Source organism: Amphiura filiformis, chromosome 8 (genome assembly GCF_039555335.1).
Source record: "Amphiura filiformis chromosome 8, Afil_fr2py, whole genome shotgun sequence".
Taxonomy (NCBI): domain Eukaryota; kingdom Metazoa; phylum Echinodermata; class Ophiuroidea; order Amphilepidida; family Amphiuridae; genus Amphiura; species Amphiura filiformis.
The window spans coordinates 26657376-26675993 of NC_092635.1; the positions used below are offsets into that span (position 1 = coordinate 26657376).

Genomic DNA, 18618 nt, shown 5'->3' on the forward strand with positions numbered 1-18618 from the left:
ACAATACGAAAAATTGACATTGTTCACTGAAAAGCTAGAATCAGAATTACAATTGCAAAGTTGGGTAACTTGAACTAGTTCCATGTTAACTTTGCAACTAGGTACGCTACACTTATGGGATTTTAACCCTTGATTCTAACAATTTAGCATTTTGAAATGATGTCAAAGAAAATGAAAAAATATTGCAATTTTTGACATATGCCTGGTTGAATCAAAACAGAGTAACCATTTGAAAGCAACAACCTCGGGTGGATGAATGCAGTAATTTTCATTAATTCTATAAACTTTTATTTTCTCTATCATTACAACCTACTTTTCTTGCTCTGAAATTGAAATCACTAATGTCTATGTTTATTTATTTATTTAATCTTTCTTTACCCTGGGTGTAGTCTTTCCAGTATCTTATATTCAATGGGCCCCATTAAATTAGTCCATTTTTAGTAGCTTTGAGGTATATACATGAAAAGGCAAACATTTCCTAAAATAATTTGTCTAATCTTTTAAAAGCCTAAACAAATTATTTTGGTAAAGCAGGTTATCATGTAAATTTGTGAAAAGGTCGCCGTAAGTATGTCATTGAATGAATTAGATCAAGTTCTGACATTTAAATGCAAAACAAAAAACGAGCTTACAGTGGCTCTTTTAAATATGCATTTGTTTTTAAAGTAGCCGCAGTGATAAAGGCCCGAGATTCCGCTAAGGTAACAAGTCTCACTGTAATACCTCTGATTCCATGATGCTTGTGCCACATAGATATAAAAAAGTGTATCAAATATGTTTTTTTGGAAGTATATAATGCATATGTGTCAATTAACTAAAATTGTAAGAAGAAACCCATTGTCTACCTAATACCACTGAGAAGGGGTACCTAACTATAATAGTGTACACATGCATGAACAACTATTTGCAAAATACACTCAAACAAAATTTTGGCCTTCTTGCCCAAAATGACCCTTAAACAAGAATTTAATGCAATTTCGCACCAAAGTTGACCCCTTTTTGAAATCGATGTTTGATGATCCCCAAACACAAAACACACACTTCGTATATTCTTTTGTTTAATCACATGTGGGACAGTAAAGATGTACCAATTATCGCTCATTCCTAAGGAAGCCTAATCCCGAAGCCTCATTTATTAAAATAAAATAAAATATATAAGAACAACAAAAGCAGAGGCAAAGTCATAATACTACTAGCTTTTCTATTTCACATTCACAATGTGTTATACTTGCTCATCCTAAAGAAAGAAAAAGAAGTCAAAAGCATGAAACACAGTTTTTGTAAATTCTAACAGTAATCCAACATTACACCCTTCATCAATGGCATCAACTCCTTTCACATTCAAATGATTCCATGCTACCCTTATAATGCATGTCGCTCCTTTCATTCAGCTCCGTTCCTAGATGCAATTCAGTGCCTGTAGTCACTGGAATCCGATTTCAACAACAACTCCATCTCATTCAATGTTAATGCACTACAAAACCAATAATCATTCACAACTCTTATATAAGCTACTGCTTTTTTACAAGTATTTCTAATTCTGCGGAACAGAACTTAATTAAAAATATCTCACATAATTATAGACCTGATGATTATGCATATTAATTTGGTGAGGTTGAGCAACATATCATGTCTCAGGAACCGGGCCCAGGAATAAGGACACAACCATGACAAGGTAGCTGTGGAATGTGACAAAGCCATCTCCTCGCAATTCTTACATATGCATGGCTCCTGATTTAGGTCATGTTAGAAAGCAGTGAAATGAAAAGAGAAAGAAAACTTGGGAGGATTTGTGCATTGCTGCAAGAGAACAACATTTATTCACTAAATATATATACTGCTTCATTATTTTCTGATGTGCTTGCACGGAAGTTGCGGCACATAATATAATTATATACAAAACACTGAAATCCTTAATATTGGGAAGTCATCTTACCAGAAAATTAGCTAAGGGCCACCCCAATGTCATCCATTTTCCGGCATTATCGGCTCTCCACAACCCAAGGTTTTCTATAAAATTGTGCAACATCTATTTTGTGAACATTTTAGTCACTATGCCTCCTATGGTTAATACAATGACCTCCCCCTCCCCCCCCCCAAAAAAAAATAAGTTGACGGTTTCTGAGCAGGTCCATGAATTCATATTATATAACTCTTCTAGAACTATAGCCTACACTCAACAGCCATAACATGTATAGATCTATATATCTACAAAAAACTAAGGAGCAGGGATCGATTAGGCTTACTGAATGTTTTCAAACAATGAAAAAAAACCTGTAGTATGTATGCTTTTAACTATCTAATTTAGAGTAATGTCCCCCACATGCCTCTCTTCAATCATTGCTTAAAATTGTTAGCATTTTCAACAACAGTTTGACTGCACAGAGTGCACAACATTTTCATGGTATGCATGATCGTGATCGTGATGAGATGAAGCCGAAATTCACAATTCTCTCACAAAATGTGTGAAATAAAAACTCAGTTGACAAGCCTATGCATAAGTTACAGCCTTTTTCTAACATATCACACCAAGCTTCTGCGTGTCAGTATACTCCATGGCTGACACGGCCAGGCAAGCCTGCAGGCGCTGGCTCTCCGGTATTCATTCCCTTCGCCATACAGTTTTTCTGATGCAAAGAGGCAAGCTACAAAACGAATACCGGTAAGCATTTGATTAATCCCTTTATCGCTAAAAATAACTGATTTTCCCCCCTGATTGTCGAAACCAACTTTAATACTGTGCATATCTACTTACATGTAAGGTGATTTTAGAAATAGAAAATGATTGAATGATTCGAATTACCAACACTCACATAACATCAGATTAAGATTTTCAAACAAAAATTGTTGCTTTTCAGCCAAAATATTTTGTTTTCACAACATAATCAGATTATGGTCCCATGGCAAAATCATATTAAAAATGGAACCAGCAACAGTTTCTTGACAAAAGAAATTGCCTTTTGAATTCAGTCAACTTTTAACCTTATAAGACTCACCATGCTCACTAGAGAGAGAAAAAAATAAAGGAAGAAATACCAGGTACAGTAAGAGAGAGGAGAAAGAGAGAGCGAGAGTGCTCCAATATAAACTCTCCTGAGTTGTTTCAAATATCTAGTCTTGAAATCGGCCTGTAAATTTAAATAATTAATTTTTTGATGGATGCTTTCGACACTTAATCCTCCTTTTTCGATTTCTTAATCATATTAATAATTTCACACATGTGGGCTTTGATTGACACTGCTGAAATTATATTTTGTTCTGATTACAAATTTCCAGTTTACAAATATAAGCCCCTGGTACTGAAAATGTCAGGATTCTTGTGACGCATGTTGCTATTTTTTTCTGCCTTGTTGAAGCAAGGCACAATTAATTCACATCTTGAAAACAACAAGAAGATCTAAATTATGCGAAGCGTAAAATGTGTCTGCCAGAAGGGAGGTTCTCAAGCTCTTTGTGGTTTGTAAAAAAGAAATTGAAAAAAATTCATATTTGCAAAATGACCTCAAGTGACCCCTAGATGAGCTTTGACCTCACCCTTCTTAACACCATACATGTCAACGTACCTAAGGGTCGTTGTGTCCAAGTCCCATTGAAATCCATCAAAACATATGGGAGACATCTACAGAAGAAGCCAAGGGTTAAATTTTTTTACAAAAGTTAACATATATTCTGCATAGAAACACATGCATGGGCGTCAATCCCGGAGGGCGTGTCCCCACCTTTCGGCAAAATTACCCATTTTTGTTCTTTTCAGCCACTTTTTGACAATTCAGACCAATTGTCCCCCTGTTTCAAGCCAGATTGGAGCTTGGAGCAGCAGGGACAGTTGTCAAAGCCCTTCTGTTCACTAAAGTTCCTTCTGGATCAAAATTCTGCAAAATATGATTGTGTTGGTAAACATTGTCTCTCTTTCCAGTTACCCAAGAGAATTCCTGCTTATGAAAGCATTGCTAGTACATATGTTATAAAAGGCAGTTTCATAGATCTGTATTTGCTCCTTTGGTCATCAAGTTTGAGGAGTCTTGAACTGACAGCATACATGAATGGGAATTGAACCAGTCATATAAGTGTATAACATTGTGTGAAGCTGTGTTAATTCTCCCTTTCATGTCTATTGCCAGTTTGAGGCTGTACCCAATATGGCGGAATTGTGAGGGCTAATAATAGTCTAATAATCAAGCAGTCAAACCTAAAACTAATCTCTCAAAAGATATTTAGGTCTTACAAGACAGAGGGTGACAAAGAGGAGGCAAGGGAAATAAGAAGTGCAGAAAGATTGCTTCAGATAGAATTCTGTAATTGAATCAGCAACAAGTGGCATGTTTTTTGCTGATGCATTGCAGGGACTTCAGCTCTTCTTAAATTGCATTTGCAAGAGCGATTTATAGCTCCTCTAGCTAACTCATTAAATTCTTTATGCTGGCCACAGGTGCAAAAAGCTCTTCTAAAGTTCTTCTTGAAGAGACCAGAAGAGCATTCTACAGATCTTTTCTAATTTTCAAAAGGCAGTCCCTGCTGATGGATCCATTCCATGGCATTGTCCCTGCATGGGTATAACTACAAAATCTGTAAACATAGCTAACTATAAAAATAACCCAAATCCTAATCCTAACATATTGTCAATGTCAAAAAGCACTCTTACTACTTACTATATGCACAAAGTCAGAAAACATAGTTGAGCAACTAGAGCTAATTGCGCATACACATATACGCGACCTTAGCAATAGCTAATTACCTAGGCCTATAGCTAATTAGCCCAGCTATATAGCATGAATACATGTAAGAGGTAGTATATTATGCTGATTTTACTGAGAGGTCTTTTTTTTAAATGCACTATAACTTTGGAATTTGGCTAGAGACCAGGTTAATTCGTTAGCTCACCTATAGCATATGCGAGTTCAAAAGGTCCAGCATATGTATAATTCATTGGAATATACATGTATGAACAGATGTGTAGTATTATAATTATAATCATAAATTATATTACATAATTATTTTCCATACTATTACAGTATGTGAAATCATTTTGATAAGGCCAAGTAAAATAAAAAAACATGTTTCAAAAAGGAGGAAGAGGGGGATTTTTATTTTTTATCGTAAAATTGGTGGAAATATCCATAATTAGAACTGTTTTAGCGCACACAATAATGCCTGGAAAAGGAGGAGGCCTCTTTTTATACCGTGTTCAAAGAGATAGGCCTCCTCTAATTATCACAAAACCTTCCAAAAGTGTTTCTTGTATATTGACAAGGCTATAGACCACTTGACATCAATGTTTATCAACAAAGGCGAGGGATTGGTCTTTCGATATGCTTGAACGAACCGCTTCACTGTTCAATGGCTTTCTTGTACTATATGAAATGTGGTGGGAGATTTAAAATACACATGCCCTGAGCAAACTACGATGCGCACGCACACTGCAGGGCAAAGAACAATGGAAAGTGCCATAATGCATGCGCATACTGCCGGGCAATGACGTCACATGTCAAGTGGTCTATAGAAAGCATCTTTACTCCCAAGACATATTTTTTTTAAAGTTATAACTGAATTTCAAAAAATAAAAATGTAATTGAAGAAACCTCAAAAAAGGAAGCGGGAGAAGACGCGAAACAAGATTATTTTTTATTTGGCCTAACCAAAAATTATTCAATATTCATGTAAATATTTCGGTGCAACTTTGGTCATGCGCTATTATAGTGCGACTTCCCAAGGTAATTTGCTACATACTGGAAGTAATACCTACATGACCTTTGACCCCAATGACCTTTAACCCAATGACCTTTGACCCCAATGGTTGTAGGCTTATGCAAGTAATGTCATGCTATAATTTGTGGAATGACTTAGAATTTTTAGTAACAGAACAGAAAATCACATCAGCCATAATGACCTTCATATGACCTTTGACCTCAAGGCTAATGTATGTGTCAAGTGACGTCATCTTGCTGTGTAATTTAGTAAGGAGTAGCAGTTTTAGTAAAAATAATAGGAAATAACATTTTCGGCCATAATAACCTTTCCATGACCTTTGACCTTGAGTTGGTCATGTGACATTTGTGCCACCAGCAATTAGTCCTGATGACCAAGTAACATTGTTGTACTATATATATTTGCGACAGCAGCAGCATTTTAGGGTATTTGGTCATATACCGGAAGTATCCCTTAATGACCTTTTGACCCCGATTCTGGACAATAACTTTTAGACACTGGGTATAGCTGATGCATGTACCAAAGTGCCATCATCGTGCTGTGTAATTTGTGGAAGGAGTAGCATTTTAGTGAAATCACGTTTTTGGCCATTGGCGGAAGTGGATGACCTTTGACCTGAAGTTGATCATGTTTCATTTGTCCCCCCACCCAATGGTCCTAATGACCAACTATGGTCAACATGACTCAAAGCATATGGCTACGGTGGCTCATTATAAAATTGACAGAAAGAAAGAAAGAAAGAAAGAAAGAAAGAAACAAAGAACTTGATAGAAACAGACCTTAGCAATTTTGCAAATTGCTAAGGAATGACAAAGAGAAAAGGCTATACATGTACATACTTATAGTGTATTTCATGAAATAGAGGCACCAAGCATCTGGGGTATTCATTGAATAATTTTAATAAATTGAGTGGCTTGTCAAGCCTTGTCCCACTTTACATTGCATGTTAAGGAGACAGAAAACTTGGAAGCAGCTGAGGTTCCTTGACAGGTTGCCATTAGTGCAACAAGTTTTACCATTGACATACAAGGATATGGGTGGAGCCATGAAAAACTTAATGTCAAGAAAAATCTTTTGAGAGGGTACTTTGGGTTCATAGAGAAAACTCCCAATCATCTATCTGTAAGTCTATGAGAGCTAGCATTTATAAGAATACTAAGCGACTCATCTCCATTAATACGCAAAACCTCACAAGATTCTTACTTTTCATGATTACTTGCTCCACTTACAAAACTCGTATAGTGGAAGTTGTGATTTGAAGGAAACAGATCTTTTTTCAGGGATGTGAGAGCCCTCAGACAAAAAAGAAGAAAATTACTAAAAAAGCTGAAAACAGAGTAAAAAACAGGATAAAAACAAACAAATATGGGCTGAAAGTAAAAGAAAACATGTAAATTTTGGCAATAAAAAAAAGCTGAAGTCTCACACCTCTGTTTTTTGTCTGTCTGCAAGTGAGAACTAAGAATTCAACTTCTGAGGAGGATTTGAAAGCCTATCTGTCCATATGTGCAGCCCCACATTTACAACCAACTCATTTCAGAAGTAGTCTCAGTATTTGTTGCAACACTTCAAATCTCATTAGTAAAATTCCCACAATTCCCCTTGATCAATGTTGAATTGTGTTAGTAAGTGCTTTAGTAGAAGTTTACCCCCGAGGAAGGAGGTCCTGAAATTTGGCTGAATTCACTAACAGTAACATGTACTCATACAAAACTGCAGGAAAAGCAGTAAAAAGGGAGTAAACAAAAGGGCATCAAATTCACCAATTTTGTTCACTGAAAGTAATAGTATAAGCCTGGTAGAACTAAGTCATGAAAGGGGTGTCAAATTTGGTGTAGGCCCTATACTTGGGAGAAATCTGAGTGAGCGGATCACAATGACACAAATGTGAAAAGTTCCTCTTGATCAATGTTGTGTTTGTAAGTGATAAAGGTCTCAAGCTTCCCAGGGCCTAGAATTCGTGCCAGTTTGTGGGAATCAAAAACCATCTGAGTCGCTTCACTTACTGCATGATTCAATGAAAGAAATGTTACGAGAATCATTACGAGAATCGGTTCAGTGATTCTCGTTGAATTTGAGGCCCTGCTTTCCATAGCAAACCATTATATTTGACTGATTCCAACTATGACATGTATAAATATAATTATATATAGGGAGTACCGACTACTTTCTCAGTCCCAAAATATTGTTTCCTTGCATGGCAACTCCTATTTTGTCACTTTTTCACCTACTCACTTTGCAGTACTTTATTTTGCACTTACAATCCCAGAGGAAGGTGTCCTTGTGTTTTCTTGAGTGATGGCTCTGACATCCGCACTTGCAAAATACTAGTCAAATATACTTCAGAAATCAGTCTCTAACCAGGTTACATGGGTCACTCTATATTAACATCTTATGTAGTATATATTAAATAGTGGTAACTAGAGCAAGGGTGTGTGTTAGAGATTGAGGCCAAAGCCCAGGTGCAGATGTATTAACCCTTCTGAACACAAATTATTGACATTTTAAAAAAAATTCGGGAGTGTACATAACACTTGTAATCATGTTTGGAATGATGCATTCCCTGCAAAACCATTCATATGCATGATGCGTAGTACCATTTGAACCCTCTTAACCAAAATTATTTTCAAAGAAGAACATTTTTGCATCGGACAACGTTCAGCCATTTACAAAGTGTTACATCACAGACCCTAGATGTGGTTACAGGTCACTTCAAAGATGAAACAAGAGCAAATAATCAGTAATGTTGATGGAACCTCCGTACTGCACAATTCATACACTCAAAATCATACTTCTTAGGTTTAAAATGAAGTTAAGCACTGGAGAAACAGTCCCAATCAATCTTCTGCAGCCGAGCATATAAATGATATATGAAAGTATGATTCATGTGGAAGTGCGGTATTAGGTTTCACATATAGAACATACCCCAGCAGGCATATTCATGAACTTCTACCTGGTCCAAGGAAAGAATTGGCTACTACATTGGGATGGTGGGTTTTAACATATGAAAAAGTATTGTATTTACAATATGCATTATTTAGTGTGTGTGTTTATGGTGGAGGCAGGGGGAATTCAACTTTAAGAAGTAACAGGGAATGGGGCCAATGTGGGAAAGCAATCAAAAACTTTCTGTTTTCTGTCATGATATGAAAACAAATTTTTATAATATTTTATATAAAGTGTCTTTAGTTTCATACATTCAAGTTAAAAAACAACAACAAGTGACTTTGCCCCAAATAACCCCCAACAATAATCTCACTTTCCTGCCCCCTGCCCGTGTGCTGGGGGAATGAGTGTAATGCCCCTCAATGTAAATGCATGTGATCCAAACCCAATCCAGATTCAAGACCACCATGTGTATACCCAACAATAATCTCACCTTCCTGCCCCCAGCCAGGGGAATGGATGTGATGCCCCTCAATGTAAGCGCATCTAACCCAAGCCCAATCCAGATTCAAGACCACCATGTGTATACACTCAATCCAAAAGACTTATCAGCTGCTTGGGTATACACATCAGTATTGAATGCTATCTACAGTAGATAGCTCACAGCAATGTGTACACAAAAACCTACCATTTCAAAAGGAACTATTGTTAATGGTTGAGTAAATTGATACAGTGAATCAAATACTTTATTTACAACATCAGAGATTATTATTAAGTCTATGAGGCTCAGCAAAAAGCTAATAATGTACAATATGAAATTCAAGCGATTGATTCTTAAATGGTATAGCTTGAAATGTTACATCAGGGTACACTTTCGCTTCCATTTCTCTACCAAAGCAAAATATATTGTCAAAAACTTGGACATTCAGAAGTTTTACAAAGTTCTGACAGAAAAGATGAATATTCCTTATTTTGATGACTTTTAAAAAAGATCATAAAAGGTTAATAAAGGATATATAGATAAGACATATTTTGAGACCAAAACCCTGGTGGACCCAGGATTTGAAAAGTAATAAAATTACTACAGTCTGACATACTAAATTTGGGTTTCATTACTTAGAAATAAGCTGATTTGCATGAAAAACACAAAATGTAAAAATACACCAATGTACGTACAAAATTTTTTGGTGAATTATTTCCAATGTTTAATTTTTAATCAACCAAAAAATGTATTTTTTAGCCAGGCCCTAACTAGAATCTCCTATACCGCGCACTACATATTTTTCCATGGTGGTTCAATAACTGTCAAGACTGGTAATTTTTAAAGTTTCTTTAATTACTGCATACATGCATCATTATTTCTTAAAACTGATACATTATATTTCAATTTTATGATTCAAACAGGCACACACCCTATCAGTAATTAACAGAGCATGTATTCCTGTATTTCTTGTTTGCGTAATGTCATACTTTTAACACTGCTGGTGTTATTGAGGAGCCCAGAATTCATGCCATTAGCAATTTAAATGGTGAATCAATGGATTAATGCCACTTTGTAGCAGGGTCTGAAATGTGATTCAATTACTGTCTATCAAATTGAATCCAAAGGTAAAATGCTTGTAAATGGATCTGTGACTTCAAATCAAATTATTTAAATTTCTTTTGAACTTTAATTATTACAATTGTTGTATACTTAATACTAAATACAAACAACTCATAAACTATAAGATATTTCTGTTGTTGTTTTTAATCATAGTAAAATTTTGCCATTATGAAGTCTTGATAAATTACAAAGCATATTTTAAGTATTTCTCAATCTTTAGGGAATTAAAGAATAACAAAAATTGGGAATCTTTCATAGTAACGGGAAATGATTTCATAACATTTGGGTATATAATAAGTCCATGAACATGGATCTTAACAAGTTTCAAATATCTGTGCATCACTCTTTTATTGATTTGCAAAGACAAATATTACACAAACTAGCTACAGTATTAATTTAAAGAAAACATACTTGGCTTCAAACAACAGGAATAACATTTGTTTTTTCTTTCTTTCCTTTTTATTAATATATTAGAATTTATTAGTAGGGTAAGAATCTTCAACCTCGAGGATGTCACTTTCGCACGACTTTAAAAGAAAATCAAAGTGCAGCAGGTAACAACATGTCAAAGAACATGAAGATGGGGAATTGACAGCAAATTGCTCCTGAGAAACTTGACCTGAATTAGCTAAATTGTCGCTGCTGAGTAGGTTAGCTAGCCCATGATGGAAATTGACTTGAAGAAAAGCAGAGCGGACTCTAAGGCTGGCTAAATTTAACGCAAGTAATTTTTACCTCCCTTTCCTGTTACTGAATAATTATTATTTTATTTTACTTTTCTCAATAATAATTCTCTATTTAGTTTGCTATTGACACTACTTGTTTTCCCATTTCAAAGTATTTGCTTTTAAAAATTGTTTGCAAATCTTGAAAAATGTTCAACTATGAAATTTAGCAATATCTACAACATACGGCACTTGTAACACGGCCGATTAGGTAAAACAATCTGATATAAAGGAAATTAAAAAGTCACTCTTATTCAAACAAACGCTAGACAAGAAAGATTTTTCCTGCCCCTTGAGTTTTAAGCATGAGGACGAGGGGAAATTGAAATTGTTTCAATTAGAGCATGGCTACATTAGTGATGTAGCATGTCATTCAGTTGGGTAAGAACACAGCGTGACAAGCATAACAAGTAGGCCCCAACATGGGTGTCACTTTAATGTCCTATGGGCTACCAGAGTATGGGAACGTCATGCAATAATGTAGGGGCAAACCCACCATTTAGGGTTTTAAGTTCATAGATGCTTTCTTCTGACTTCCAATCAACACCATCAATTGTTGAAACAATTACCATTAAGCATGCTTTCAAATAATTCTGGTATGTTGCGCACATATGGCAAGCCATTGGGGTCATAACGTGCAGCTAGCTATGCACAGCTTTAGAATCATCATTCTTATAACATGCTTTAGTTGGCTGCATGTGGTGTAGTGCTATTATCTCTCACAAATATTACATTGTTAATTTTTGTAACTGAAATTATTTACAGAATTGTAGTAATAAATTTGGAATAGGTGATCCCGGTAGGTGATATGTAATATTCATTCTAAACCAATGAGTACTCTCTCCATAACTACACGCTAGCGCAAGCCCCACTTTGTTGCATTTCATACAATTTTTGCACTTTTTTGCACTGTTTCTGAGCATTATGAGCCCAGATTCTGAGCAACTTTGTTTACCTTTAAAGTTGAACAGTGCAGTAGTCATATACAAACACAGACACCAATTTCAGATTGTGTTAGCGGCCACTCAGAACACTTAACAAAATCACCATATTGTTAATTAACCTAAAACACACTCAAGTGGTATAAGTCCCAAAGGGAAGGCATCATGTATCAGGACATGATCAGGCACACGGTTTCTTGTTGAAAACTAGTGTGAAGGCCCATGCAATTTAATTTAACTGGTGAGATCACATTGGTGTTTGGTAACCAAACAGACCAGCTTTATCAATTTGGAATTCTTGTTTCAGATGTTTATTTTTTCCTTTGCACCTGACTGGCTTGTAGTCTTAGAAAAGGTATTGGTAGTACAAGGTGCTTGCACTACTCCCGGGTCTCAGACAAAATACAGCAATTTTTTTTTTTGATTAAAGACTAATTACTGACAGTTTTGCCAAATGAAACATAGCTAAATCTTATATAGATATAAGATCTGTATTAACTTTTAATTAAAGTCAAATTTCAATATTTTGCATTTTTATTCAAGGCCAAAAACATGAATTTTTAGTATTTTTCGTATGCTGTGACAATCAAGCCCAAAGATTTGTACAAAGATAATTTCAGGTTAAACATTTTCATTTTTGGAAAACACATTTTAATCTCCTTTGCAACCAATTATCAATATCAGCATAAAATTAATATCATCCTTGTGACCACACCCTTCGCATTATCCATATTTTGAATGCTTAGACTTGTGCTACATCTTTGTTGTTCAATTGTAAGAAAACATACCAAATTGCTTCTTTTTGGCCCATTTTTCCTGCAAAAATATTAAAACTTGGAAATGTTTATTGCCAGTTACTGCTAACTATAAAGGATTAGGATCATTTAGACATGTTTTTATCTGGCAAAACAGGATAATAATATTACGGTAATATTTTTGTAATCCAAAAATAGTGCTGTAGTTAGTTATTTCCACTTGTTGGGAATTGTTGATGCAGAAAAAAGGAGGGAATACACTGAAAGTAGTCTATATAATTGTTTGCATTTTTATGTAGACATGGTTCACTAGTTGTGCATGGTGAGATACTTACAAGTACAAGGTATTTCACAAGTTACAATTTTTAAGGAATTACTAAGCTTGGTCAGTTTAATTACCAAATAACTTTAATTTCTTCAATCCCAATCTTAGCCCTAAGCTAACACTAACCTAAATTTGAACTTCAGTCATCAATTACCAAACTAGTGATTTCACAACCTGATTAGGTGACCCAGAAACACTGAATTCAAATTTCTATTATTATTATACTATGATTGTTTTCAGCCCAGGGTTTTCAGTTATCGTCATCTGAGCGACTTTTAAAATCCACCACCCAACATGATACTTGCAAAAATAATAAAAAAAGACAATTTTTCTTTTAACCAATGGTTTTTATTTGACAGGAAACTACCGGATTTGAGCCAAATGTGCCCAATGGTTTCCTGAGACGAATCTATGGAACAATAAAAAGTGAAAAGTTGTGGGGAAAATATTCAAATGTCAGCATGTCGCCTAATTGGGTTACCAAATTGCAGTTTGGGCAGCCCTATTTGGCAAAAGCCACTTCAATCATGGTCAATATCAAATGATAATAATAGGTAGGGGCAGGGATGATGTATGACATCATAGCTATCAAAATCAATTACTGATCAATATTTTACTGCCAATCTTATATTGATGAAATATTGAACAGCAGTCCATAAATGCTGAATTGGATTAGTTGCTTCCTGTTTAAAGTGTAAAAGCTTAAAATCATAAAGACATTAGCATAAATGACAGAGAGAGATGAATTAATGTTGATGAAGAGCTTATTTATCATACTATCAAAATGGTTTAAAAGTGAGGATTATTTTCACCAATATAAAAACTGCAGCTAATCTGTTTTGTATAAATTTCTGAATCAGAATTTAATCATATAACAGTCTACTTGAATAAATATCCAATAAATATTTTACATTACATTACAGCACTTCACCATTGGTGCCCAAATCTGAAAATAATCATATTTTCCACATAGTATGTTTGACTTGTTAAATATTAAGGGGTTGGTCACCTGCCACCTTTGCACAGTATTTCAGATACACCAAATTGCATTCTGAATTATGAAGAATCTCAATATCCTTCTGATATCAAATAATTTTGATTTTTTTTAAATTCGGGATATATACAAATTTTATGGACAATTATTAAAAATTGATATTTTTGATATTTAAAAGTCCTCAAAGTAAACTTTATAAATCTAATAATGATACTGAAGATATACATTTCACAGTTTACACATCTTTTTCTGAATCAAAAACAGCAGTTTTCTTGCAAACTGTCTGAGACAAAACTTTTTTTGCCTTAGTATAGTGATAATACAGTGCAAATAATTTGCTTTCATGCATTATTATTTTTATAGGCCTATAAAATATTATTGAATGTTTTCTTTATATAATTTTATGCACTATAAATCACAGAGTAAGGCATCATGTAAATCAATCATTTGTCAACAATAGACATAATCACTCGATACAGACATTTATTGATTAATGATCAATATTTTATTTGTGCTGATATGCACTATTGGATCCCACTGGGGGTAAATAAAAACTAAAATTATGGACATCATTTGGCTGGGGGCTTGATTTGAACAGTAGAGTCTGAGACTATTATAGTCTCAGCATGGAAATAAGGTCTCAGGTAGAGTGTAGGTCAATTTTCAAAATGAAAGATCTTTTTGCAGGAAAGATGACCCAGTTTTAAAGATTTCACTCCAATTAATTTACTTTTCTAAATTGTCAGCATTTCTAACACAATTCTGAACTGACCATTCTAAATTGTCAGCATTTCTAACACAATTCTGAACTGACCAAATTTCCCCGGGCAATTTTCTGTTAAAAAACTGTAGACAGGGAACAACTGTTGGTGGTGTAATATCACTATTTCACAAAATAACCTCATTCACTAGGGTAAAAAGTCAAATGCAAATTATGAGGTCATGGAAGAAACCTCAGAAGTGCATCCAATAAATCTTCCCACAATAAATAATAAGAATAAATGTAGCAAAACTTTTCACTTCTCAGACTGAAAACTACCTTTTGCAATTAACTTGATCATTTAGGATTTCTTTTGCTGGTATAAAAATACACTTTAGGGACTGTCTTTGTTATCATCACACTTGACTAAGCATGAATACAATAGAATCAATTATAAATACAATTATCAGGTTAACCAAATATTAACGCACATCTATAACCATCTTTCTTTTGCAAGTAATGGACTTTTTCCTATTCACCAGGTAAATGTCCGATCACAGTAGCGTAACAATCGAGTCGTCACAGCATGTTTGCATTGACTAGTTATACTGCATTGATTCAAACTCATCAAGCACATTTCCGTTGACTTCCTGTCTCCTTTGTAATAATATAAAATAATAAATGAAAAGTTAATGGTCTGGTACTACTATGCCTTGCACTGGGAATAGACGTAAACTGTAAGACAGTCTATGGCATGGATGAGCACAATTTTGCACTCAAAATGTTCCAGCTATTATTCCACTTGTAACAGTCAATTCAAGCTACAGGCTACCCTGTAGGCCCTACTTTAGTTTAGTGATTCATTTCATACTAAAAGCCATAGGCCTAATAATTGTATGATCTCATAATATCAAATTGGTTAATTTTTTTTCCAACCTGATTTTTTGGAATATTTCTAATGTTTACACATGTCACAACTTAACTACTTACATGTACACCTACAAATGTATGGAAACATTGTGTTAAGGGTACTACACCCATGCCCAATTTTGTGCCTATTTTTGCACTTTTCTCAAAAATTATAGCGCATTGGTGACAAGTAAGATATGTATATTATAGGGGCAAGGACTACAACTACTGCACAGGAAATTTTATTTTAGCACAGACAACAGTTGTGGAGTTACAGTCAAAAATGAGGGAAAACCAATATTTGATCAATAAATCAATAACTGCTTGCCTTGAGTTGCTGAATTTTCAGTACAGTAGTTGCAGTCCTTGCCCCTATAATATACATAGCTTACTTGTCACCAATGCCCTATAATTTTAAAGAAAAATGCAAAAATAGGCACAAATTTGGCCAGGGGTGTAGTACCCCCTTAATCAGTTCAACAGCAATTTCGATCAGTGGTGTGCGCAGCACATTGAGAGTGGAGGGGGCCAGGTTGTTCAGTTCCCCCGAATGGAGTCTGATTTAGGTGTGTAAGGTGCAGTTTTAGCGTTTTACCCAGAATTTCCCCCGAATGACCAACAAAAGTGGGGGGGGGGCACGTTCCCCTTTGCGCATGCCACTGATTTCGATATGACATATTCAGACATTGTAATAAGCCCCCCATATAGAACTCCATATTAAAACACCTAAAATAGCTAGGGGGTTCTTTCACTTTACCCTGTTACTTCGGAAACCTTTCCTGCTGGTTATTATTCTAGCATTTTGACTAACTGAGAATAACAAATTAAAATTTGATGGAAATCATACATCATGGCTTCAAATATGATATGAAATATAAACTAATTCATGTCTGCAGCTTGAATATTTAAAGAGGTTTTTTTGTTCAGTGACTGCCAGTACAAATGTAGCTCTTCAAAACAAACATAAAAGTTTAAATATTACAGAGCTACATAAATGATTAGCTGCTGATGTCTAACTGCATTGCAATCAAATATAGATTTTATTAAGTAGGGTATCGTAGCATGGATTTACATGTATAAGAGGTGTTCTCGGCCGGGGCCATGAAGGTTGACATTTTCGTTTACTGATTTTTGAGTTGGTGGAAGACATATCAGAGGTTTGGTGTGGGGGGGGGAGCTAATTTCAAATGGTTTATTGGTTTGTTTTTGACGAGTGTATTCTGGACCCGATCCGCCGCGGATCTGGACATCTCATAGATCACAGAAAATGGGGGTCACAGTTGGCATGGAAGTGACTCAAAATAATATGTGAAATACATTTTTTTCGTACTGAACAAATTTTGTTTAAATCTCCCAATCCTACCCACCCCCACCCCACCGAATCCCTATCAGCTAAACCCTTTACATGTAGCTAGGAGTAGGATAGGGACCAGTCCGAAGATCTTTTGGTGAGGATTTTGGTTTTTTTAAAACAAGGTCTTTGCGTGGAATAGCAAAATATGGGTTCTTTGGATTTAGGCAGTCAACAGTCTATGAAAAGAATTCTATAAATAATATAAACACAATCATGATGATGCCAGGTCCCAAGTCTTTATGGAGTGTCAAGCAGACCGCACATTAATTTTTATGTCTATTGATACATGGTAATAAATGGTATGTAATATTTGATTCTATTATTTGCTTTTCTTTGGTGTGGAGTCAAGAGTTTGGGGTTCACATAAACCATATGGCGAACACTGAACTCAATATTTTAATACAAAGTAGGCCTATATGCGGCAAACACCTCAATGTAGCCAGATGTCTCTTACTAGAATTGTTGCCATAGTTATTAGTTATTATGCTGTTGTTTATCCAATCAATACCACCATGTGGGCAAGGTTAATAACCACAAAACCACCAACTATCAATTCCAAGATGAATTATTGATTTACAATATCATGAATATCCATCCCTGGAAAATATGACAAACATCATAATGGCTATAGGGCACCTGATGCAGCACTTTTCGTGATATAAATTTGAATTATAATATTTTTGAATTCAACTCAAGACGTTATGTTCCCACATTAAACTTGAGTAAACAATGTTTGTTGACAATCACTATTTACATTATGATCCTTCCAAGCGTGATACTGGTACTTACCAAGTTGTACAATGCTAAAATTCCTGGGTGGTTTTAGAACTCTTCTAGCATATGCTTCTCGTACTACTTCCAATGTACTCGTGCTACCTTTCAGGTATAATGTATACGGCTCAAAAAATCCAAGAAAATTAATGTCCTTCATGCTGTTTGCCAATGGTTTATTCCAAAAACTATGCTTGTTCTCTCGTTGAAAATCTTTGAATAAATCGCGGCCGGTCCTCAACAACGGTGACCGTATCGCTCCATCGGTATCCGACTCCCATTGCTTACATGGCTGCGGAGTCAGGATCAAAATCAAACAATTTCGTGATATTGTGTAGCTCTTCCGAGCTTTCCGATCAGGTTTTGGGTCCTTATGAGACATTTTTGCAAGAAATCCGATGGCCAAAAGTATACTAGATTTCAATGCAAGTTCATACTACCACATCAGCTACCACTACCAGTGCACCGCTATCACTCATCATCAACTCGCTGTACGATAACAACTGCATCAATTGGTGTACAAGGTTGCCAGTTGTTATTCATTGACAAGTTTTGCAAGACCCTAGGATTAGCCTTTGACAATACCAAGTGATGTAAAGCTGATCATATAATTTTCAATTTAATAAATCAATATTAAATCAATCACATTAATTAATCTCGGAAAATGTTAGGAAAAGGTACTGTCTTTTGTGGGTATAAAGCACATCGTCTAATATCAGCAATCTGTAATTATGCTATGCATGCAATTCAAGTGCAATACATGTAGTTTAGATGCTATTTTGTGGGGGATGTATGTGTGCATGGTAATAATGAATATGAGGGTAAAAAGCTCAGTGGCAGCGCCATGGGGGGGGCAGCAAATGTCCCACCAGTCAGAACTCTTGCCTCCTGCCCCTCCCCCCCCCCACCCCGTAAAAAACCCAAAATTACAAAAATTCCCACTTTTTGC

General features: G+C 35.4%; 1 protein-coding gene across 1 annotated transcript in view; it reads right to left on the reverse strand.

Annotated features, from left to right (window-relative positions):
- Positions 1-18242, reverse strand: part of LOC140159477 (storkhead-box protein 1-like) — a 68665-nt gene extending 50423 nt beyond the window's left edge. Inside the window, exon 1 of the mRNA XM_072182963.1 lies at positions 17688-18242. Within this exon, the coding sequence (XP_072039064.1) occupies positions 17688-18051 (364 nt within the window). The 5' untranslated portion in view covers positions 18052-18242. The remainder of the gene's footprint in view (positions 1-17687) is intronic.
- Between the last annotated feature and the right edge of the window lie 376 nt (positions 18243-18618).